This window comes from Spermophilus citellus, assembly GCF_964194105.1.
Source record: "Spermophilus citellus genome assembly, chromosome: 5".
Lineage (NCBI taxonomy): Eukaryota > Metazoa > Chordata > Mammalia > Rodentia > Sciuridae > Spermophilus > Spermophilus citellus.
In genome coordinates this window covers 53,835,615-53,859,413 of record NC_138186.1, presented here as the reverse complement: position 1 = coordinate 53,859,413, position 23,799 = coordinate 53,835,615, and the positions used below count along the sequence as shown (strand labels likewise).

General features: G+C 53.8%; 1 protein-coding gene across 3 annotated transcripts in view; it reads left to right on the top strand.

The window, feature by feature from the left end:
- MDGA1 (MAM domain containing glycosylphosphatidylinositol anchor 1) overlaps positions 1–23,799 on the top strand; it is a 57,467-nt gene that overhangs the window by 29,049 nt on the left and 4,619 nt on the right. For 2 of the 3 annotated variants that reach the window (XM_081296130.1, XM_081296131.1), the window contains exons 3-16: positions 4,142–4,316; positions 5,559–5,755; positions 6,492–6,624; positions 6,834–7,103; positions 9,479–9,808; positions 13,044–13,340; positions 14,108–14,392; positions 15,927–16,078; positions 16,875–17,052; positions 17,300–17,323; positions 18,237–18,389; positions 18,685–18,819; positions 22,760–22,890; positions 23,096–23,204. In XM_081296130.1, coding sequence (XP_081152256.1) covers positions 4,142–4,316; positions 5,559–5,755; positions 6,492–6,624; positions 6,834–7,103; positions 9,479–9,808; positions 13,044–13,340; positions 14,108–14,392; positions 15,927–16,078; positions 16,875–17,052; positions 17,300–17,323; positions 18,237–18,389; positions 18,685–18,819; positions 22,760–22,890; positions 23,096–23,204 — 2,569 coding nt within the window. The remainder of the gene's footprint in view (positions 1–4,141; positions 4,317–5,558; positions 5,756–6,491; positions 6,625–6,833; positions 7,104–9,478; positions 9,809–13,043; positions 13,341–14,107; positions 14,393–15,926; positions 16,079–16,874; positions 17,053–17,299; positions 17,324–18,236; positions 18,390–18,684; positions 18,820–22,759; positions 22,891–23,095; positions 23,205–23,799) is intronic. The other variant, XM_081296132.1, reaches the window with a different exon arrangement.

Sequence of the window (23,799 nt, the reverse complement as noted above, 5' to 3'; positions counted from 1 at the left end):
GCAGAATTTGAATATAGAGCCAGGGTTCTCTGGAGCTTGGCGCGCTTCCTCCCAGCGTGTCCTCCGTGGCGTTGGGGGCTCCGGGAGCGACATGCAACACAGAAAATAATCTCTATTTCAGGAGGCTTCTGGCAGGCTAGCTCCCCACTCTGGAGGTTCAAAGACCCAAAGCAATTAGAAGGGAACAGAAGACAAGTATCTGGAAATGCCAGATGCATTTTATCACCGATCAAGTGTGTGGTTCAGGAGGGAGGCTTGGCCGCTGTGGCTGAGAGTGCCCGGGAGGAGGCAGGGGGAGGAGGAGGCCTGGGGGCTGGGTGGAGTCTGCGGGTGAGCTGCGTGGCCTTGAAGAGCAGCACAAGAGGTGGCAATTGATCCTGGGGAGGACAGAGAATATGGAATCCTTTATTTCTGGGTAATTGTGGGAACGCGGTGCCTTTAATAGGTTTGACCTTGGGACAAGCAGATGCACCAGGAATCCCTGAAGGCTCTTTCAGCCTCAATCTATTATCACTGTTTGCTGCTTCTCAAAGGTTTGTTTAGAAGTGAAAATAATGTCACTGGATTTAGGGTGGTGTTTGTGTGACTGTTAGGTTGGGGACGCCTTCCCTAACAGCCTGGGAGTGGGGAGCTGGGGCCATCTCTTGCTAAGGCTGCACAGGCCATCCGCGTGTCCCTTCATGCATTCCTGTCTGAGTCATGTCCATGCATCTGTTTTTCCTCTCTCTCTCTCTCTCTCTCTCTCTCTCTCTCTCTCTCTCTCTCTCTCTCTCTCTCTTTCTTTCTTTCTTTCCAGGGATTGAACCCAGGGGCTCTTTACCGCTGAGCCACATCCCAGCCCTTTTTAATATTTTATTAGAGACAGGGTCTTGCTGAGTTGATCAGGGCCTTGCTAAATTGCTGAGGCTGGCCTTGAACTCGAGATCCTCCTTTCTCAGCCTCCAGAGCTGCTGGGATTACAGGCGTGCACCATGGTGCTGGGCTGTTTTTCTGTTTTCATCGGTGGTTTTGCTCTTTGATGGACATTCGGGTTATCATCTGGGGCTCATTTTGACTCTGCCCTCCCTCACTCCTCGTATCTATCCAGATTCCAAGTCTTTTGTTTCTGTGGCCTGCCAGGGGTCTCCTCCCGCTTCCTCATCACCTAAGACAGGTCTTCAGTCCTGCCGCCTGGATCCCTGCAGTGGACTCTCCCCTGACTTCCCAGCCTCTGGCCTTTCTCCCCCAAGCCATTCCTACACTCTGCTCCTGGAGCGATCACCCCCAAACCTGCCACTCATGTCACCCCCTGCTCAGTGACCTTCCGCAGGTCCCTGTTGATTACTCACCAGAGCTGCTCAAGCTCCGAGGGGTGGAACTCCAGACTTTCTACCGTCCTGTCCCCACCTCTGTCCTTGTCACACCCCCTCTGTCTTTGTCACACCTGTGCTCCTGCCCGACCTGCCTTCCCATCCTTCCCCCGCATGACCTCTGCCCCACCTCTGCCCCTGCTGCTGACCTCCCCTGGAATGCCTCCTCTTTATTTTTTGCTCACTTAACGACAACAGAGACTCATGGAGCACCTGCCGGGTTCCACCTCCAGGAGGTGAGGACCCGGCTGTAGCTTCTGTTCTAATGGAGCATCCAGCCTGACGGGGGCCAGGAAGTGTCTCATGGCCCACTTTGTGGTCAGGGTGGAGGGTGGAGTGGACTTGGGAGTCCTCACAGGGGACTATCTGGGAGTCAGAAATAGAGAGGGACCCCATAGCCATGACAGGGAGCAGCGGTGGACAGGCCTGGTCTGTGGAGAGATGGCAACTGTGCCACAAAGTGACATTAATACACACGAGGGGTGGGAGTTGAGGCCGCAGGTCCACCATGGCTGGAGGCCAGAACTGGACTCTAGTTAATAGAGCTCAGTAAAGTGGTACCACCTATGAATGGGGACAGAAGAGCTGTCTCAGCCCAGAATCACAAGTGGGAATTGACTCTCTACTTTGGGGTGTTGGCACAAACAGAACCAACTATGAGCAAGCGCAGCCCTAAACCTATCCATGTCCTACAATATCCTCATGGTGAAGAAACTGACATAGAAACTGGCTGGTATCAGGAATCCCTCATCGTGGACACTGGCAACCATAAAACTACCCTCAGACAGGCCGGACGGCCCCGTCTATGGAGGATGATCCCATTGAATTCAAGCCTGTGCAGTCGAAATTTAAAGCATATTTAAAATGTAGTACTAGGATCTGGAAAGCCAGGTCATAGACCTAGCAAATAGAACAATTTATATCTGAGTAACTAGAAGGAAAAGGAGCAATCCCCAAAGATCTTCAAAACAAATATGTTTAAAATATTGGGAGATAGGATGGAAGAAATATAATTTATAAGATAGGAGATTTTAAAAATCCTCTTCAATTAGATAGGAATAAAAATCAAATAGAGACCCTAGAAATAAAAATAATGTAGTCTTTCCAAAAAAAAAAAAAAAAAATGGCCTCCATACCCTAGAGACAGTTAAAGAGAAAATTAGGGAATTGTATGATAGATCTGAGGAAATAAGTCATAATGCATGTGGGGAAGACAAAGAGAAAATGTGAAAAAGAAGTAAAAAGACCTGGAGGATAGGAGGAGAAGCTAAATATAAATTTAGGCGTTGTGGAAGGAGAATGGAGAATCAAGAAAGGAGGAAACCAAAGCTGAGAATTTTGGAGAACTGAAGAAAGGTAGGAGACTGCAGACGGTGAGATCAAACCAAGTCGTGAGCAGTATGTAAATCAAACCCACCTTGGAAAATCACCAGGTCCAAAAATAGGAGAAAGGTTCTCTCTTCAAAGCGCCCTCTGATCTAAGTATGTGTTTCCTTAGAGTCCCCCCAGGTTTTAGAACCTCTAGGTCCATGGGGGTTGGGGTGGGAACAGGAAATGCTGCTCCCTGTGATGAAGGCCACCCTTTACCCTGCTTCTCCTCGGGTGTCTGTCGAACTGTGGCCTGACCTAGTCACCAGGGTTGGGGTCCTCACCTTCCTCCATAATAAGTAATCCTCCCCAGATTCAAGACTTCCACGCTCCCCTCCCCATCCTTAGACTTAATTATCTGGAACTGACCAGTCTTTGCTAAACCCCCGGCACCTTGAGGGGTAGGTAGCTCATACGATTATTGATATTTTCCCATAATCTATGGCAATATTAATAAGAGAAATGTGCTGAGTGACTCATGTAGACCGGATACTGTGTTGAGTTGTTCTGTGTACTTTCTAAACCTCATCATGCCTTTGCAAAGTGGGCATTATGCTATTAGTTATTGTTGCATAACACTCTGAAATTCAGGGGCTTAACACAACATGGTCACAGGGTCCCTATGGGGCAGGAATCCAGGAGCAGCTGAGTGGGCTGGTTCTGGCACAGGTTCTCTTGCTGGCTGCAGTGTGGTGTCATCCAGGGCTCCAGTCATGCGTGGGTGGCCGTGCTGGGGACTCCACTTACAAGCTGACTCACAGGAGCTGGAGGCTTCAGCTCCTCCCCAAGCAGGCCTCTCCTTAGTGACAGCAGATCCGGCTTTCTCCAGAGCCGACCAAAATGGAAATCAGACTTTTCAACCTCATCTGTATCCTATTGGTCACCAAGCTCGTACAAAGTGGGAGGGGGCTACTGAAGGGGGGAATACCAGGAGGACATCTTAGAGACAGTCCCCCATGGACCCTTTGCACACAGAAATCTGAGGCTGAGAGAGGAGCTACCTACAGGGGGTCATTAAGCCAGTAAGTGGAATAATACAGAAATTTTGAGAAATTCTTAGACTTGCAGGCACAAAGTATGTATTCATTTAATCCTCCCAGTAACCCCAGGAAGGGATAATATTCTCCATTTTACAGATGGGGAAGGAAAGGCAGGAGAGGGTAGCAACAGCCACAAATCCACGTGGTCCACATGGTCCACAGCACCATGCCTCTGCCTTAAGCCTCCTTCATCTGACCCTGGATTCCCAGGCTCGTCATCCCTCCCGCCAGACCTGCGCATTCCCACCAGACTGAGTTAGCCCTGAACCTGCCTCCAGTGCGACTGTGCCAACAGCAGGGCTTGCAGAGGTCACTGTTGCAGGGTGTTCGGTCCCAGCCCCCGCCTCACTGCTGGGTCTGACTGCCCCATCCGGCCTCATCTAGGTGCGGTGGACCAAGACCGCGGGCAGCGCGTCTGACAAGTTCCAGGAGACGTCGGTGTTCAACGAGACCCTGCGCATCGAGCGCATCGCGCGCACGCAGGGTGGTCGCTACTACTGCAAGGCGGAGAACGGCGTGGGCGTGCCGGCCATCAAGTCCATCCGCGTGGATGTGCAGTGTGAGTACAGGTCCTCGGCTCCCTGCGCCCTGGCCGCCCCACCCTGGGCCAGGTGGGGAAGGGGACAGGATGGAGAAGTGGCACCTCGGTGTGGGGAGGTGGTAGAGACTTTCTGTCTTGGGGACTTGAGTTGTCTCTGTTGTCCCTCCTCCCCGTGTGTCCCTGTACCTTTTACACTTGCCCTTCTGTCATCCCATATGAGTTTTGAAACATCCCTGCAAAGTGGGCAGGACAGGCTGAATTATACCCCTTCCACAGCTCAGAAAACTGAGGTACCCAAGGCATGTGATGTGCCACGGGCATAAGGTAGGACAATGTCTATCTGAATGGAGAACCCAGGGACCTCCCCCATGATCTGGTGCTCTTCCCACCGTATCTCACGTCTCTGATTCTGCCCCACGGGCAGCTGAGGCTCCCCAAATGCCTATAAGACCCTGCACCCACCCACACACTGACCCAGTCAACAACCCTGGCTGGACATGAGGGTCTTTCAGGCATCTTTTAAAAAAATACTTCCAGAGGTTCTGATAGAAGTGATAAAAAATGTGGCCTGACATCAGGATTTAAAAAAAAAAAAACTTATTTAGAGCATTAATCTACATCTAATAGAATGCACTGATCTTAAGCTATCAGTTCAATCCCTTCTTATGCAGCACGTGTATGTGCAAACACTCTCCATTTCAAGATGTAGAGCATTTTCAGGAGCCTAGAAAGTTCCCTCTCCCAGCCAGCAATGCCCCCAGAGGCAATTGCTGTTCTGACACCATCACTGAGCAGGGCCAGGTGCCAGGATTAGGAAGAAGCCCTCCCTGTGGGTCTGTTGTGCACCAGGGTGGAAAGCCACCAGGCGAGTCGAATTCACCAGTGAGGAAACTGAGGCCCAGAGAGAGGGGACTTTGGCAGGTTTCACTATAAATTCACAGCCGAACAGGGAGTCGAACCAGGGTTCCCTAATTTCTGGTCCGTAGCTCCTTCCTCTATCCCATGGTGGGCGGGCATGGGTCTGGACGGGTGTCTTGACCCACATGCTGGTCCCTGAGGAGGAGCAGCTGGGAGGAGTCTGGGAAGCCATCAGCCCCAATCCCCTGCCTCTAATTGGTGGGTCAAGCTTAAAGGGCTGAGGGGAGCACCTGGCTTTCTGGAAGCATCCTTTGAGCTTCCAGCAAAGGAACTTCTCAGGGACAGCTGAGCCGCCCACCTTGGGGACATTCCTTCCTGACTCCTGGGGACTGTGTGCTGCAGACCTGGACGAGCCAGTGCTGACGGTGCATCAGACCGTGAGTGACGTGCGAGGCAACTTCTACCAGGAGAAGACGGTGTTCCTGCGCTGCACGGTCAACTCCAACCCGCCCGCCCGCTTCATCTGGAAGCGGGGCTCAGACACCCTGTCCCACAGCCAGGACAACGGGGTGGACATCTATGAGCCCCTCTACACCCAGGTCAGGAGGGGCAGCTGGCTCAGCCCACACTCCTCCCCCTCAGCCCCCAAGGAGAGGCTGAGGCCCCCTGATGTGGCCTGCCTCCCTAGCTTGCTTCCTGGGTCAGAAGTGCGGATGCTGATTGTAGCGCGACAGCCTGGGGCTGGTGGAGTCAGAGCAGAAAGGTCAGGGAGCAGCGGTGAGGACAGGGGTCCCTCCAAGGCAACATGCTCTGCAGAAGTGCCAGTTAGAAGGTCCCAGAGGGACAGGCTAGCTCCTGCCTGCCACCCACTGACAGTATCAGAAACCCATGGCGGGTGCTATAGGCGTTGGGGGCAGGGAGATGTCTCCCAAGGGCCCTCTGGGGTCCCAGGAGGTGGTGCTGAGGCCGTCCTGCTAGGGAGGGCTTTTGGAGGTAGCTTTCGGAGCCCTCCGTGTGGCCTGCGGGCCAGCCCCATGTGGGTTGTGAGAGGGAACAGGACGCTCACCCCACCCCTCCATTTCCCAGAATAGGAAAACTGAGGTCCTGGCCAGTGTGTGCCAGCGCAGCCTCAGAGCCAGAGGAGCTGGTGCAGAGGCGTTGCTGGGGGCAGGGAGAGCAGCCCCACCCGGGTCCCTGGGCTGAGTGTGTGGGTGGGGACTGGGAAAGTGGGGATTTGGAGAGGAATTTGCTGCTGCCTGTGGGCTGGGTCAAGGAGGGTGGGGGTCCCTGGAGAGCCAAGCAGGTTCCTCAGGCCAGCGGTTCACTGCTGCCCAGGGGGAGACCAAGGTCCTGAAGCTGAAGAACCTGCGGCCCCAGGACTATGCCAGCTACACCTGCCAGGTGTCTGTACGTAACGTGTGTGGCATCCCAGACAAGGCCATCACCTTCCGGCTCACCAACACCACGGGTACAGGCGCTTCCCGGCCCATGCCCCTTGCCCGCCTGGGCCAAGTCCCCAGCCAGGAGACAGTGCCCCCCACCGCATCCAGTCCCGTCCCCTCTGCCTGCTCCCGTCTCCCCTCTCATCGCCCCCCCCCACCAGGTTTCCCCAGCCCCTTCATCTCATCCTCCTCTAGTTACCACAGTCCCCTAAGACCCCACCTCCTGTCCCCTTAGCACCGCCAGCCCTCAAGTTGTCTGTGAACGAAACTCTGGTGGTGAACCCTGGGGAGAACGTGACGGTGAAGTGTCTGCTGACAGGCGGGGACCCCCTGCCCCAGCTGCAGTGGTCCCACGGGCCTGGTCCACTGCCTCTGGGTGCTCTGGCCCAGGGTGGCACCCTCAGCATCCCGTCAGCGCAGGCCCGGGACTCTGGCTACTACAACTGCACAGCCACCAACAACGTGGGCAACCCTGCCAAGAAGACTGTCAACCTGTTGGTGCGATGTAAGTGGCCTCAGGAGGGGTGGGAGGGAGACTGCGAGGCAGACAGGGCCCCTGTCCTCCAGGAGCTACCAGTGAACTGGGCAAGGGGCCTGGGGCTTCCCCTGGGCAGGTGAGGTATGTTGAGGAGGCGCTTCCCAAGGGCTTCGATTTCCCTGCAATTCAGTCATCTGCCAGCAGATGGCAGAAGGACTAACATTTGTCCTTTAGTTAGAATACACATGCGTTTGCCAGATACAATTTTAGCAATCCAAGAAGGTGCATGGGTTGGTATTGATCACCTACAGTTTGTTTGTTTAGATTGGGGTGTGGATGCTGCAAAAAGCTAACTATGGACACTCCAGAAATTTCCTGGCTTCCTCCCTTTACAGTGGTTTCTACATGATTAACTGGATTTAAGTGAAAATAACACACATTTCCACATGCTTTATATGCAAATCCTTAATAGCAAATCATTTCTGTGACTCTGAAGATAATTACTGAGGGTGAAAATGATACAAAAATTGGAGCGCAGTCTCAGGAAGCACAGACCTTTCCTCCCTAACCCTCGGCCTCAGTAGTTCCACCAATGACTGTTTACCATGGTCTCGCTTTTGCTATCTGATTTGAGGAGAAACTTCAAATTCTTCTACTTGTACAGCTTTAGGTGGTTTTGTTTTTAAGATCCAGGCTTGTTCCTAGTTCATTTTTTTTTTTTTGGTGGGTGCCAGGGATTGAACTCAGGGGCACTCGACCACTAGGCCACATCCCCCAGCCCTATTTTGTATTTTATTTAGAGACAGGGTCTCACTGAGGTGCTTAGCACCTTGCTCTTGCTGAGGCTGGCTCTGAACTTGCAATCCTCCTGCCTCAGCTTCCTGTGCTGAGGAGTACAGGGATTACAGGCGTGGGTCACCTCGCCTGGCCTTATTCTTAGCTCTTTAGCCAAAGTACAACTGCTACCAAATTTCGTTGAGAGTCTGATGACATGGGCTCTGTTCGTGTCTCACTGACCAGTTAGTTTTTTCTGACTATCCTCACAGAAAGAAGTTAGCTCTCTCTGTACTTACACTTAGTCAGATTGAGAAAGAAATAGGTGGATGTGGTAGCATGTACCTGTAATCTTAACGACAAAGGAGACTGAGGCAGGAGGATCACAAGTTCAAGGCCAGCCTCAGCAATTTAGTGAAACCCTGTCTCCAAAACAACAACAACAACAATAACAAAAAATAGTGGCTGATGACTACTTTTTCCTTTGACGGAACTTTTCCTATCAGAAGATTATTTTCCTCCACCTGATTCCATTTGGACTTTAAAACCTGAGTTGGTGAGATCTCAATTTACATTGGCACTATGATCGCGTCTCAGGGTGACTCTGTTGCTTGTTTTGCCCGGGCCAGTCCTGATTTGTGACTGTTGTACTGGCGTCCTTTCCAATTAACACCCAACCTATTAAAAACTCCAGCTCTTGGCTTCAAGCAAGATCCACATTTTTAAAAGGCTTTTCTTTCTTTTCTTTCTATCTCTGTATTTTAATGTAATTGCATGGAAGATGATTGTTTTGGTCTTTTATTATAAAATCACACAGAGTTGTTGCAGAGAGTCAACCAGCACAAAAGGGGAAAAAAATGTACAAATTAATTGCCCTTCCATTTCCCTAAGTTCTACTCTTTAGATGGAAACATAAGTACAAGGTGCTGCCTTCCAGGTTGGGATTTTGCATATTCAAGACTTAATACAAAACTAGCTGGGTGGGGTGGTGCATCATTGGAATCCCAGCAGCTAGGGAGGCCAAGGCAGGAGGATCTCAAGTTCAAAGCCAGCCTCGGCAACTTAGTGAGGCCCTGAGCAACTCAGTAAGACCCTGTTCCTAAATAAAATACAAAAAGGGCTGGGGATGTGGCTCAGTGGTCAAGTATTCCTGAGGTCAATCCCTAGTACCCAAAATAAAACAAACAAACAAACAAAAAAAAAAACAGAGAGAAAGGATTTAATGAAAAATTAAAAATACAGCCGTGTAGTGGTCCAGTTAGCTAAACTGCCTAAACCCCATCTTTGTGAAATGGGGACAATAAAGCAGCCCCCACAAGACTGTGGGATGGGTTGAATGAGTGAACCCCTATGAAGTGCCTAGGACAGTGCCCCTCGCTGGAGCGCGTCCATCGGCAGTGGCTGTCGGGTTACCAGACTCGCTGTCCTGCAGGGAGCTTTACAGACTTTTGGAAGCCATCGAGTGAGCGGAACAGCTTCCGAGCAGAGAAAAGCGATGGCCTCTCCTGGGGGTGGGTTGCAGCCCCTAACCTCCACGCAGACCTGTTTCGGGGGAAAGCTGGGTTGGGTGGGGGTGGGACCCCGGCTCTGGGCCAGGCCCGGTCACCTTCCTTCCCACCCCCCTGCAGCCATGAAGAACGCCACCTTCCAGATCACCCCCGACGTGATCAAGGAGAGCGAGAACATCCAGCTGGGACAGGACCTGAAGCTGTCCTGCCACGTGGATGCAGTGCCTCAGGAGAAGGTGACCTACCAGTGGTTCAAGAACGGCAAGCCAGCACGCATGTCCAAGAGGCTGCTGGTGACCCGCAATGACCCCGAGTTGCCTGCCGTCACCAGCAGCCTGGAGCTCATCGACCTGCACTTCAGCGACTACGGCACCTACCTGTGCATGGCTTCCTTCCCGGGGGCGCCGGTGCCCGACCTCAGCGTGGAGGTCAACATCTCCTCCGAGACAGGTGGGCAGCTGGAGGGGCATCGGGGGAGCCGGAGAGGCCCAGGATGGGGAGGTGGGGGCCGTAGCTTGGGAAAGTGAGCCGAGTGCCATCTGTTCATGCTGCACACTTTATGAAGTCCCTGTTATATGCCAGGCACTGGGCTAGGCCCTGGAGTACAGTGGTGGAAGAAACACGCTCTGTCCTCACTGTGCTTCATGGGAAGGCAAACATTTTTTCAGATAGCCTCATAAATAAATAGATTATTGAGAACTGTGATACAGGAGAGTCTAGGGAGTTTCCTGGGATGGGATATTTGAGAGAGGGTCAGGATTTTATTCGGCAAAGGACAGCAAGGGAAGTTTAGAAAACAGCAATGCCAGCCCCAAGGAATTATCATGTGCAAAGGCACTGAGGCATCTGGAGAACTGAAGGGAGGGGTGTGTGGCTGGGAGAATGGAGTGAGATGTACTGGGAGGGGTCATCAGGGTTAGATTATGTCCAGTCTTATAGCTGGGTTAGCTTGCTTAGATTGCATAGCATAGTACCATAGATGGCAGCTTCAGTAGCTGAAATGTATTTTTCATGGTTCTAGAGGATAAGTCTGAGATCAAGGTATAAGCAGGGCTGGATTCCTCAGAGGCTTCTCTTCTTGGCTTGTAGATGGCCACCATCTCCCTCTGTCTTCCAGGGTCTTTCTTCTGTGCATGTCTATGTCCTAATGTTGGACACTAGTCCTGGATGAGAGAGCACCCTTCTGACTTCATGTAACTAGGATTACTTCTCCTGTCCCCCTCCCAAGTATACACACATTCTGAGGCAGTACTGGTTTTTTTGACTTTAACAGATCAATTTGGTAGGGGGAGCACAATTCAGCTCATAACAGGTCATGGGAAGGATTGGGGTCTTTATTGCTAGAACAACAGTAATAAATAATAATGAAATGAAAATGGCTGACATTTACTCTTTACTATGTGTTCTGATGATTTTATGTTTTTCTTGTTCACTTTGTGATTTACCTAGTGGTCTAATCTCTCAGTAGTAATTTATCTTATCATTTTTACAGTTGGAGAAACTTAGGCTCAGAAAGTTGGAGAAACTTAGTTAAGGTTATACCACAGTCAGTGGTGGAGTGGGCAGAGCCAGGCAGCCTGGCTTCAGGGCCTGCCCTGAGAACAACAGGCCGTTGGAAGGGAGCTCTTGAGACCCCCCAGAATGTCTCTATCCCAGGCACCTTGCATGGGGGAGCAGGCTGGCTTTGGGCAGCTATTCACGCAACCAGATGCAGAAGTGAGGACTCTCCTTGTTAGGAGTCTCTCCTCCTTGGGCTCTTTAACTCTCTGACCTCAGTTTCTCTCAGTGAGAGATTAGACCAGAGGCCCGACCCTTCCTGACATCTCTACAAGGGGAGACCCGGTGATCCTGGAGAGGTCAGGAAAGGCTTCTCCCCCAGAACCCACAGATGCCGCAGATCAATGCACGGACCGCTCTGTGCCGGGTCTCCTTGAGAAGCTGGGGATCCAGAAGTGAATGTCACAGCTCCTTCCTCGGAGCTCTCTGCCTGGCCAAGGGGGGAGAGGCATGTTGGGGAGGCAGTTAGCAAGGCAGGAAATGGCAGGGAAAACTCTGGAATTGAGACGTGGAGGTGAAGGAGGTGTCTGTGGGTCAATCTGGGGGCACTAAGAAGCTGTACCAGGCTGCCTGGGGAAGTCGGAGAAAGCTTCTCAGAGGAGGAGTCCTCCCTGTGAGCCTTGGAAGATATGTTGGGATTTGCCAGGCAGGGGGACAAGCCCAGACAAAATGGGGGTGTTCCCCAAATGCAGGAGATTTGCTGTGTTCGGGGAGTGTTTCTTACAAGTGAATCCTGCACGGGCAGCAGGGGCTGGAGCCTAGGCCTTGTTTGCAGTGCTGAGGGGTTTGAGCTCTAAGGTGGCTGCCCGGACAGGGAGAGCAGCATTTTAGCCCGTGCGGATGGAGAGGGTTGGGAGCTGGGATGTTTTACAAGTCAGCAAGGGGCCCAGGGCTGTTTCTCCATTTGGCTTATAGATCTGGTGCCTAGGGCATGGCAGATTTTTAAGAGTCCTTGAAAATGATTTAGACCTGGAAAAATAAATGAATTGGCTTCAAAATACAAAGAGAAAAACTGCAAAAGTAAAGGCAATAAATGTCTCAATGTTTATAAGATATAAATGATGTTTATAGATATCTGGACCTTAGCTTGCCTGGTAGAGTTATTTACAAATAATAATTTGTCATTTAATTCTATTTAATGTTAAATACTTAAGTTTTCATGATAAAATGCATGGGTGCATTTTAATTTGTTTGATGTGGTTTATGGGATGGGACCCAGGGAAGTCTTCAAAAGACTCTTCATTTGTGCCATGTGTTGGGTTGGATTAGATTCATCTGTGAATAACAGAATTCTAATTAATGGTGGCTTAGGGGCTGCAGAGTAGTCAGTACTAGAACCTTGCCCAGCCCACTCAGGCTCTGGGTTTGATCCCCAGCAGCACCACCACCACTACCAAAAAAAAAAAAAAAAAAAAAAAAAAAAAAACACACACACACACACACACACACACAAAAAAAAAAAAAAACAACCCAGGTGCCTTGGACAATGTAGGTGTGCATCGATTCTTCAGGCAGATATCTGCTGTGGAGCAGTGTGCCTTTATGCAGGGCCCCGGGTTCCATCTACCTTGCTGTTCCATCATCCTTAGCATGGGTCACCTTGTCTTGGAATGGCACAGTCTCTTCATTTTAAAAAGACCTTTATTTTCCCTCATCATCCATTGGCCAGAATTAAGTTATGTGGTTACAACTACTCATGGCTGTGCGCCCTGCTAAAGGCATTTATTACTCTGGAAGAAAAGGTAGGGCTGTCGGGGGACTAGAGGCTGTAATAATATTCCAGAGGAGAAAAGATAAAGGTTTTAACTGAGGCAGGGCCAGGGTTAGGAGAGAGGGACTTGAGAGAGGAGAGATTTAGAAATGCACAAAAGGTGGAATCCCCAGTACTTAGTTGTGTTGGAGAAGAAGAAACAGGCCAGGCGGACTCTAGGTCTCTTGGAATAGGGGGACCCTGATGTAGAGGTGTAGAAAGGAGGTGGTACTGTCAGGGAGGGTGGGTTTTGCTTTGGGGGTTCTGAAGGTCCCAGGGGAATCTGGGGTAGGGGAAGGAAGCACCTAAGAGGGAGGAGAGCCGGAGGCCTGGGCCGAGCCCTAACTTCCTGCCTGCGATCGCCTGCTCCTCCTGCAGTGCCGCCCACCATCAGTGTGCCCAAGGGCAGGGCGGTGGTAACCGTGCGCGAGGGCTCCCCCGCGGAGCTCCAATGCGAGGTGCGAGGCAAGCCCCGGCCGCCCGTGCTCTGGTCCCGCGTGGACAAGGAGGCTGCCCTACTGCCCTCGGGGCTGCCCCTGGAGGAGACCGCCGATGGGAAGCTGCGGCTGGAGCGCGTGAGCCGGGACATGAGCGGGACCTACCGCTGCCAGACGGCTCGCTACAATGGCTTCAACGTGCGCCCTCGCGAGGCCCAGGTGCAGCTGAACGTGCAGTGTGAGTTTCCCCCACCCACCAGACCACCTTCCGAGCCTGGCGCTTCTCCACCATCCATCACCCCCTCAGCCCAACCAACCCCTCCACTACTGCCCGCCTCAAATCTCCTTGACCCGGGATCTGTGTCCCTTGCCGCAATTCCCCCATCAAATGTCTCATCCTCATTTCCAGTGACCTGTGAACATAGAAATAACTTGATTTTGATAGATCAAAACGGGATTTTAAAGGAGGAGGAAGGATCCTCAAGGGGAACGCAGTATGATAACAAAACGTTGAAAACTCAGTAATGCTCAACATTAATTCATTGAACCCCCACAGTCCTATGACTAGATCCTATTATGCCTCCCTTTTCATTAATAGGGGACCCGAGGCACAGAGAAGTCAAGTGACTTGTCTAAATTCTCACAGCTAGATGACAGCAGGGCTGAGACTTGAACCTAGCCATCTGGCTCTAGAGATAGTGCTGTAAACCCCGATATTACGTGGGGTGTGATGGTGAGGGCCCCACTTAAGGCACAACTAGAGGTCCACCTGGGCAGCGCGGATGGACGGAATGGGCAGGAGGGAGTGAGCATCCGCGGGCCAGGGAGGCATGAGCGTGGCTCTTGTATGACCGTGTTGTGAGTTTGAATCCTCCCTGAGATCCTTCGGGGCTGGGAGGGTCACAGGACTAAGAGCGAGTGCGTCGCCTCCCCTCGGGGCCGCTCCCCAGTCCCCACTCGGTGGGGAGAGGCCCATCTAACTGCTGTCCCCACCGCCGCCCCCAGTCCCCCCGGAGGTGGAGCCCACTTCCCAGGATGTGCGCCAGGCACTGGGCCGCCCCGTGCTCCTGCGCTGCTCGCTACTTCGAGGCAGCCCCCAGCGCATCGCCTCGGCCGTGTGGCGCTTCAAAGGGCAGCTGCTGCCGCCGCCGGCCGTCCTCCCCGCCGCCGCGGAGGCCCCGGACCACGCCGAGCTGCGCCTTGACGCCGTAACCCGTGAAAGCAGCGGCAGCTACGAGTGCAGCGTCTCCAACGACGTGGGTTCGGCGGCCTGCCTCTTCCAGGTCTCGGGTGAGCATCCCGTCGGCCCCACCCCGCCCACACCCTCACCGACCTGGGGCAAGGCCCCTTCCCCGTCTCGGACCCTGCCATCCCTGACCGGGCCGGTTCCTTTAAGGTCCGCCTGCACGAGTCATGAATCCAAGCTTTTCCAAGACCCGCCCAAGCCAGGTGCAGAGCCCGCCTGATGCTACCCAGATCCAATTTTTGAGGTCCTCTTACAGCGCTGCCCACTCCAGACAGCGAGCTAGGTCCCCTCCACTCACGCCCTCTCTAGATCTAGGCCTTCCGCTTTCAAGGGCCACTCATACCTGTCCTAAGCCCCGCCCACTATAGCCTAGTCCCTTTCCTTGGCCTCTTACAGCCACGTCCCTTTCAAACCCAGCTTTCACCAAGCTTAGGCTCTTGGGGTTAAAGCCCCACCTGCGCAGCATCTAGGCCCCACCTACAGGACGCATAAGCTCCACCCCCTATACCCTTGTCCAATCCCAGCTCTGTGCTTCCAGCCTACAGCCCCGCCCACACTCAATCCTGGGCCCTCGCCCTAAGGCAAGCATCTCGGTTCACACTCCTCCTTGGCCCTGGAGCCGGCAGATGGACCTGACTGTAGTGTAGAGGGGAGAAAATGCTCCTCAGCAGCTTCTCTGGAGTGTCAGGGCTGGAGCTGGGTCCGCCAGCACACATCCCCTGAGCTGTCACTCTAGAGGTACAGGCCCTTTAGTGCCCAGAAATTCCCGTCAACTCCAACTCTACACCAAGGCATTCCCTGGCGGTGGAAGGTCAGAAAGGCATGGAAGTCATGGAGAGGGTCGAGGGGGACAAAGAGGCGCTGCTTGGTCGGACACCAACCCCTCCTTTCTCCTTCATTTGGGAAGTGCTGCCTTCCTGCCTGGGCCTCTGGGCCCTGGAGGAGAGTTGCAGGCCACCCGTCCTCCATTCCACCGCACTCAGTTTTTCCAACAGCCCGTAAATGCCTGGGTGTCCTTCAACTCTTGTTCTAGTCCCCCCACTTGACAGCTGGGGACTAGGCCTGCAGGCCGCTGGCCACCTTCCCAGCCCCTTCCCCACCCACTCAGCCCTGCTAGTCAGAGGCCCCTGTGACATTTCCCACCTCCTTCCCTTCTCCCCTGTTCTCCCACACTTTCCCTGGCTCCCCACCTTTTGGCCTGTATCCATTTCCTCTCTTCCTTTCCTCTCAATATCCCTGATCCTTCTTTGTGTCTTTCCCCCAATTCTCCCTAATATCCCTTCCCTGTGTCCAAATTTCCCCTTTCCCTTTTTCTTTCATGACCTTTCCTCTTTGTTCTCACCAATATCATCTCTTGGGACCTGCAATCTCCCTTCTCTCCATCTCCTCCACCCCTCCTCCCCACCCTCATCCTCCCTTTCCCCTCTTCTTCCAACATCACCTCTCCTCACATGGCTTCCTTTCTCTTTGTTTCCCTCCCATGTTCCCCCCTCCTGTCTCCCTTTCCCACGCCTCCTTTCTCTGTCTCTCCCATCCCCACCCTTCCATGGCCCCGTGCCCCCCTCCCTGCCCTCTCAGCCAAAGCCTACAGCCCGGAGTTTTACTTCGACACCCCCAACCCCACCCGCAGCCACAAGCTGTCCAAGAACTACTCCTACGTACTGCAGTGGACTCAGAGGGAGCCGGACGCTGTTGACCCTGTGCTCAACTACAGACTCAGTGTCCGCCAGGTGGGCCAAGGGGGAGCAGGGCCCTGAAGCAGGTGGGGCGTGGTGTGACTGGTCCTGGAAATGTTCCTCAAGGACAGAGGAAGGGTCTGGAGACAGGGACTCGGAAGCTTTGACCCGCTCATAAAAAACTCTTCAGAGGGGCAGAGAAAAAGTGTTCTGGATTAGCAGCAGGAACTGGGAACTGCTAGGCACCTATCTTTCCTGGGCACAGACCTGAGAGGTGGGCAAGAGATAGCTGGGTTCATGGGGGCCAGCACGGGGGCCCTGTGAGCAGGACATAGAATCTACTCGTGGGTGTGGAGGCTGGAGCGGGGCCTCTGCGATGCAGGCGGAGTCTGTGTGCGCTGTCCTGCCTGCCCTAATTCCATGTGGTTCTCCCAGCCGGGAGGCAGGGGTGTGGAGGGTCAGAGTGTGGCTCTGGGGGACACTGCTGAGGCTAGAGTTCAGCTTGGGCAAGCTTATGTCTTGTTTCACTTACTGATCTTAAAATGGAGGTTAGTTTTAATATTCTATCTCATTTGAGGATTCAGTGAGTTCATTAATGGCAAAGAATTTAGAACTGCGTCCAACACACACTAACTGTTCCATACCTGGCAGCCCTGGGTAGAGAACCTGCAAGGGGCGACTGTCCCTTCTAATAGATGAGGAGACCAAGGGCCCAATGTCCTAGGCCTTTGTTCTTTCTGCTTTCCCAAGCGCCAGCCCCCAACTCCCACCAGGTCACCCCAGGCTCTAGGCTGGTGCTCCAGTGGAGGGCGTGGCCTGCCGGGCATCTGGGAACTCCCTGTATCTACAGTTGAACCAGCACAATGCCATGGTCAAGGCCATCCCTGTGCGGCGTGTGGAGAAGGGGCAGCTGCTGGAATATCTCCTGACTGATCTCCGTGTGCCCCACAGCTATGAAGTCCGCCTCACGCCCTATACCACCTTTGGGGCTGGTGACATGGCTTCCCGCATCATCCACTACACAGAGCGTAGGTGACGGTGGTGGGGGGTGGGGAAGGGTGGGCCCAGCTCCTGCCCGGGGGCTCCCTCTACTCTCCCTGTGTGGTTCCTGAACTCGGAGCTCCCCACTGTGTGCTCTCTTACCCTGTCACTGTAGGCCAGGCTTGCTGGTCCCCAGTCCTGGCTCTGAGGACCTGTTCCCTCACCCCAAGCCCCGGCATCCTCTGCACAGCCCCACACTTGGTTTTGACCTGGTTTCCTTGCTTGCTTTCTCAGCCATCAACTCTCCGAACCTTTCAGGTAAGACCTCTGCACCCCATGTCTTCCCCTTCCCTTTAGGGACACAAAGGCTCTCCAGGCAGGGGGAAGGGATTTTGAGAGAGACACAGAAAGTGACTTCTCCCTGTCATGGGGTCTAGGGCCAGCCACCTGAGGCCTGGGATGGAGCCGTTTGCATCCAGGATATATTCTGGGGCTTAAAGGCTGGTTGTTGTTGTTGGTGGGGTGTCCACTGTCCCCAAAGGGAAAAAGAAGGCAGGTTAATCCATACCCTCTGTTCCCTGGAGCAGGGCTCCCTAATCTGTGACCCACGAACCCCCAAGAGATGTGTGCATAGAATTCAAGGGGTACATGAACCTGGGGAGGGGCGTATAGTTATTTCCCTAACTTCTAGCAGATTTCAACATTCCCTTCAATATGAATACGCAACAAACCACAGGCAGCAAATCAGGACCCGTGACATTGTCATCAGTGGAAATCCAGTGTTTTCCCATCATCTTACAGTTGTTGCAGACAGCTCTAAATATCATTTACATTCCTGAGTATTTTAAAACTACAGTCGTGATTAGACCTAACATGAGATTTTGTGATTTAATTAGACAATAAAGCAGCCCAGTTATTACATAACAAATTATAAAAATATCTTGACAACTTTACTTCAATATAATTGATTTCCTTTGTAATTCTGTACATTTCATTTAATGTGTCTAAGATCGTTATTCTGAGACGGGATCCTTAAGCTTCACTGCATATTGGAAGGGTCTGGGGCACAGAGCCTCGCTCTGGGAACAAGTGTGTCCTGGGCCCTGTGGCCGGGTCTCTTGGGCCCTGAGATCCTGGGCCTCTTGCTTAGATCCGTGGGAGCTGCCTCAGGTGGCGGTGGAGGCCGAGGCTGAGCCTCTTCCTCTCTGCGGCTCCTCATGCCCTAATGCAGATAACACCTGCCACTTCGAGGACGAGAAGATCTGTGGCTACACCCAGGACCTGACAGACAACTTCGACTGGACGCGGCAGAACGCTCTCACCCAGAACCCCAAGCGCTCCCCCAATACCGGCCCCCCCACTGACATCAGTGGCACCCCTGAGGGTAAGGACATTGCGTGTGGCTGGGAATGACAGGGAAGGGGCTAGGCCCATGCAGCCCCGTTTTGAGGGTGGAGGACCTCAGGGATCTTCAGGGATCCCCTGAGAAGGCGCAGCCCTGTCCTCAGAGGGAGGGCAGAACTCTGTCCCGACTGAGGATCAGGAAAAAGAGACATTAGCAATGGCGTTCAGAACGCACAGCCTCTGCCCAGAGCCCTGGGCTGCACCGTGAGGGCTGTGGGGAGGGCAGGGGGGTGGCGTTAGGAGGAGCGTGGTGGCACATCTCCCCCTCCCTGCAGGCTACTACATGTTCATTGAGACATCGAGGCCCCGGGAGCTGGGGGACCGTGCCAGGCTGGTGAGTCCCCTCTACAACGCCAGTGCCAAGTTCTACTGCGTGTCTTTCTTCTACCACATGTACGGGAAGCACATCGGTGAGTCTGGGACAGGGAGTCTGCCCGAGAGCATGCTGGGTGGAGGGAAGAGGGGCCGCAGGAGGTTGGGGGCTGGCCCACGCGAGGCCCGAGCGTCCCCACTTGGCTAAACCACGGTCCTTGAAGGGACCTGGCAGAAGGTTGGCCAGGGGAGAAGACAACCTCAGCTGTCTGAGGTTTTGAGGTGATCACAGCTTCCTGAGTGCAAATAAAAAGGGTCTAACAGGAGGAGGTGGAAGTTGTGCAGGGGATGGAGGAACAACTGCGCATTGGCATATACTGCGTGCCTGCCAGATGCCAGGGATGTCCGTACAACTCAGAGAAGTTAAGCATTTGCCCAGGACCACACAGCACAGCCCCCATGTGGGACTGACTTCCCCAAGTCCTAAACTTAGGATTGGAAGGGTGCTTCTTTATGAGACCTGAGAGGAAGTCTTGCTTCCTGAGCGTGAGAGTAAACTTAAGGAACGCTGTTCGGGAAGAGATGGCATTAATAGGGGTGTCACTTTAATCCATGAGCTCATCAGTTCAGCCAACGCTGGCTCTGCGGGTATCAGGTGCTGCGGGGCAGGAGATGGATGAGTTTCCTGTCTTCTTGTCACCTACAGCCCAGGGGGAGAGAGAGAGAGAGAGAGACTGACATCAAACAACTAATGGCATCAGAGAGGAGTTAGGGGCCACCGTTGCAGTGGACCCAGTGGGGCCAAGACAGCTTGACCCACTCTTGGGGCTTGGTCCTAGGAGGTTCTGCTGAGGAAATGATGATTGTTAAAATTTTGTTTAGATCTGGGAAAGGGCATGTATTTCCCCCAGGTCAAACGATTCAAAAAGGGTACATAATGAAGATGTCCCTCCCAGTCCTCTGCCACCCACAGCCCTTCCCCAGAGACAATCAATAGACAGATTGGGGCATATCCCCAGGGATACTTTATGCCTTGAGAAGGCAGCATGCACACACACACACACACACACACGCACACACACACGCACCTTCCCCTTCTGTGCACTGCCCTGTGCTCACCTGCTCTTGGCGATCACCCTTTATCAGTCCACAGAGAGCTTCTAGTCATTTTCCTCTGCTCTTAGTAGAGGAATGACTTTGAGCAAGCATAGACCTCCAGGGTGGAGCCATGGGTCAAGGGGGGCTGATGAAGCAGAATGGGTGGGGTGGGAGGTTCTGCGCCCACAGGGGGCCCCGGGTCACCCACACAAACCAGTTTGCCCACGGATGGGTGTGAACTTTTGGGGAAGTTTTCTCTGGAGTAGTGAGGTCGGGGACCAGGATGGCTCAGCCCTGCCTGCCCAGCCCTCTGGTCTCCATTCGGCTTCCCCAGTTAGAGGTGCCAGTTCTTGCTGGCTTGCCCTGGCCCCTCCCAGTTCCAACCTCACATCCCCTCTTTCTTGGGTCTACTGGGACAGTTGGTCACTGTCCACTCAGGAGGGGCAGACCAGTCCCAGGAGGAGTGTGTTGAGTCCAGTAAGGGTCTGAGGATCTGGTCTTATGAATAGGGAGACAGAAAGCCTGAGGGGACAGTCTGTGTGACAGACAGATCTTGCTAAAGCTTCCAAGAGGCAGATTTGAGTCCCACCCAAGGAGGACCTTAGAAGCAGCAGCTCTGCCCAGCCAAGAGTGTGCTCTCTTGGGGAGATGCTGCTGTCTTGGGCAGCCGGTCCCTGGACAGGAGAGCTGTCCTGAAGGGATGCTGTGGAGGGCACTGCTGTCCTAAATCACGTTACTCCCTGCTCAGGACCCTCTGAAGCCTCCCCACATCTTCTCCAGGTCTTCCACGGCTGCTCCAGCCCCCGCCTGCTCCTCTGACCTTATTTGCTGCACTTGGCTCTGGCACAGGGGGCTCCCTGCTTTTCTTTACAAACTTGAGGCACCTTCCTGGTTTAGAGGCCTTTGCTCGTGATGCCCCCCGAGTCTGCAACACTGTTCCCTCCCTTCACTCGGGTGTTCTCAAAGAGGTCCTGAACTGTCCCACCTAAAAGAGCTCTCCTCTTCCCTATGTTATTTCCCTGTTTACCATCAGGAGAACACGAGGTCCACGAGAGCAGGGAGCTTTGTCTTGTTCTAGTGCCTGGAACATCCTCCAGCACATGCAAGTGCTCAGTGAGTTAAATGAATGAATGAATGACAGTGAGGCTGGGGCTTGGTGAGACCCCGGTGACTTCCAACCCTGAGATCCTATGAAAACCCTGATGACAGTCATGGAAGTTCTTCATTCAACATTTAATTACTGAGCACTGATAGGCATTTGGCCCCGACCACATTCCCTCAAGGAGTCAGATAGGGAAGAGGCCCTGGCTCCCCTGGATTGCCATCTCACAGAGTGGACAGTGGCCTGCGTGGAGAGCCGTGGCTGATGGACTCAGGGTTTATGGGCAGGATCGTAGGCTCCCAGTGAAGCCTAGGAAGGCTTCCTGGAGGAAGAGGCATTTCAGAGACATCTTGCAGACAGATCAAGAAGGATCTGGTCAGGGGGGCCTGGTGGGGAGGGCATCTTGAGCAGAGGGAAAGGCCGGAGTGCACCCTGACTCAGCATGTGGCTCCTTATGACTCTGGAGGTGGCGAGGAAGACAGGGAGGAAGGAAGCGAGCAATTCACTCGTAGGAGAGGTGGAGGGTCTTGGGCTCTGGCTGACCCCTGACAGGGGACGTCAGGAAGCCCCTGAACAGAGCAGACCTTGTTCCTGATGGAGCGCACAGAGAAGGGGACAGAATTTTTTTTTTTTTTTTTTGAGCAGTGAAAAAGCAGCCTTCCCCTTCAGGTCCCTGGACGCCCGTGGTGGAGGAGGAAGGAGATGCAAGGGGACTGTCTTCGGACCCCAGGGGGTGGGGACAGATCTCTAAGCAGGGAAGACGGGTGGTCCCTTTGGGGCTAGTAAGGACCCTAAAGGACATTGGGCCTTGAGTCCTGCCAATGTCACCCGTTCTGCTGGGTGCTCCTTGGCCTGACTCTCCTGCTGGGGAGGGGTGTTTCTCACTGTCTTGGTCTCTCCCCTCCCCCCCCCCCAGTGCCTGGCAGCTCTGGGCACCAGCTGTCCCCAGACCTTGTGTCTCGCTGGCACTCCTTGGTCCCAGCCAACTCTTTTCAATCCAGGCAGGTAACATTTGGTGGCTCCCCCCACTGGGGGGTAGGTCTATCTGGTGTCACAGATGGTGTGGCTTTGTCTGTGGGTAGTGCCATGGAAATGCCAGCCACCAGGCGCCATCTAAGATTGATTCCTCTTCCCTCTGAGCCAGGTCTTTCATGTCACTGGGGGCTCGAGGTGGGTTACAAAGAGACGGGAGAGGACATTGGCATTGCCTGAGTGCTCTGAGCCCAGCCGTGACCCCTCCTTCTCTCTAGCGCCCCTCAGCACCCCTAGGATTGCAGATCCCTGAGTCTGTGGGCAGATGGCTCAGCGCCTCCTGGCTAATGCCTCCGAGATCTCGCTCTCAGTTATCACTATGAAGCATGGGACCTAATATTTTTCTTTAGATCAGCATTTGCTTTAAACCTTTGTTCCAAGCAGGCGTCAGCATTAGAGAAGTCATGGTTAGGAAGGGCCAGCTTTATTCACCATTTACAAGTATTTTAAAATAAATATTAAAAAGTTCAAGTCCCCAGCTCCATGTTCAGAATCGCGTGCGGCTGTGGTGTGCAACTGTGCTGTTGGGAAGGTCTGCTTTGTGCTAAGATAGAGGTCCCGCTGCCCGGGATGGCTCCTGTCTAGAGGGGACGGGTGGCGTGTGTGGTCAGGTTGGTTGATTGACAGGAAAGGAAAGATACGAACTGCCACTGTCCTCTCCTTCTGGCTGTGGTCCCCTGCTCACCATGGCAATGACAAGTTGCACCAGGTGTGGGAACAGGGAGAAGGTCCCATCCCTCAGGGGCAGCCGTGTGGGTGGCTTGGTGAGTGTAGGCAGTGACCCCCTCTCTTCTCACCCGCCACAGGCTCCCTCAACCTCCTTGTGCGGTCCCGGAACAAAGGGGCTCTGGACACACATGCCTGGTCCCTCAGTGGCAATAAGGGCAACGTGTGGCAGCAGGCACATGTGCCCATCAACCCCAGTGGGCCCTTCCAGGTGAGTCCATGGGGCCCAGAGGCTCTCCCAGGCTTGGGGTCGCCTGGACAGGAAGCACTCGGGTTGTCCTCATGCTCGCTCCTGGGGCTCCAAGGAGGAAAGCAGGCAGGCTGTGGGGCTCCCCTTGAGGGGAAGGGGTTGGGGCGGGGGTCCCTGGGGCCTGGCAGATCCCCATCTCCTGTCCCCTGCTCTCTGATCCCCCCAGATTATTTTTGAGGGGGTTCGAGGCTCTGGCTACCTGGGGGATATTGCCATAGATGACGTCACACTGAAGAAAGGAGAGTGTCCCCGGAAGCAGATGGATCCCAATAAAGGTGCACGATGGGAAGGGGGCGGGGGAGCTGAGGCTGTGGGTGCCGTCGGGGGGCATCCGTCTGCTGGGGGAGGGTGTTGGTTTGAAAGGAGTTCAGCGTGCCGGTGTGCAGGTGCACCCATCTTGGCCCCCCTTGACTTGGCCAGGAAGCCCTGGGTCCTGCCCTCCTTGGAACTTACTGAATTCCTTACTGTATCAGATACCTCCAGTGCCTGGGTCTGAGTACTGTGGCTCCAGGTGTGACCTGTGCCTTCCGGGGGCCAGGTGTTGCCAATTCTAACAGTTCCGGTTGATTGAGGGATTACTATGTACCAGGCGAGGTACAGAAACCCGTATGTGCATGTTCCACTTAAACCTCACAGCCACACTTGAACTTGGAGGCCCGCTTTACAGATAAGGAAACTGAGGCCCACTGAGGTGTGGTAAATTGCTCTGTGTCTTAGTGAGCATGAGCCCGTAGGCTGTGCACCCTTGAGCCACGCCACCTCACATCTGCATTGAGTGCCCACCCTCAGGCCCTCCAAAGAGATGGGGCAGGGCTGTGGCGCCCTCCCTCAGCCAGCCTGTCTGCCTCTCCAGCCCTTGCCGGAGCTGAT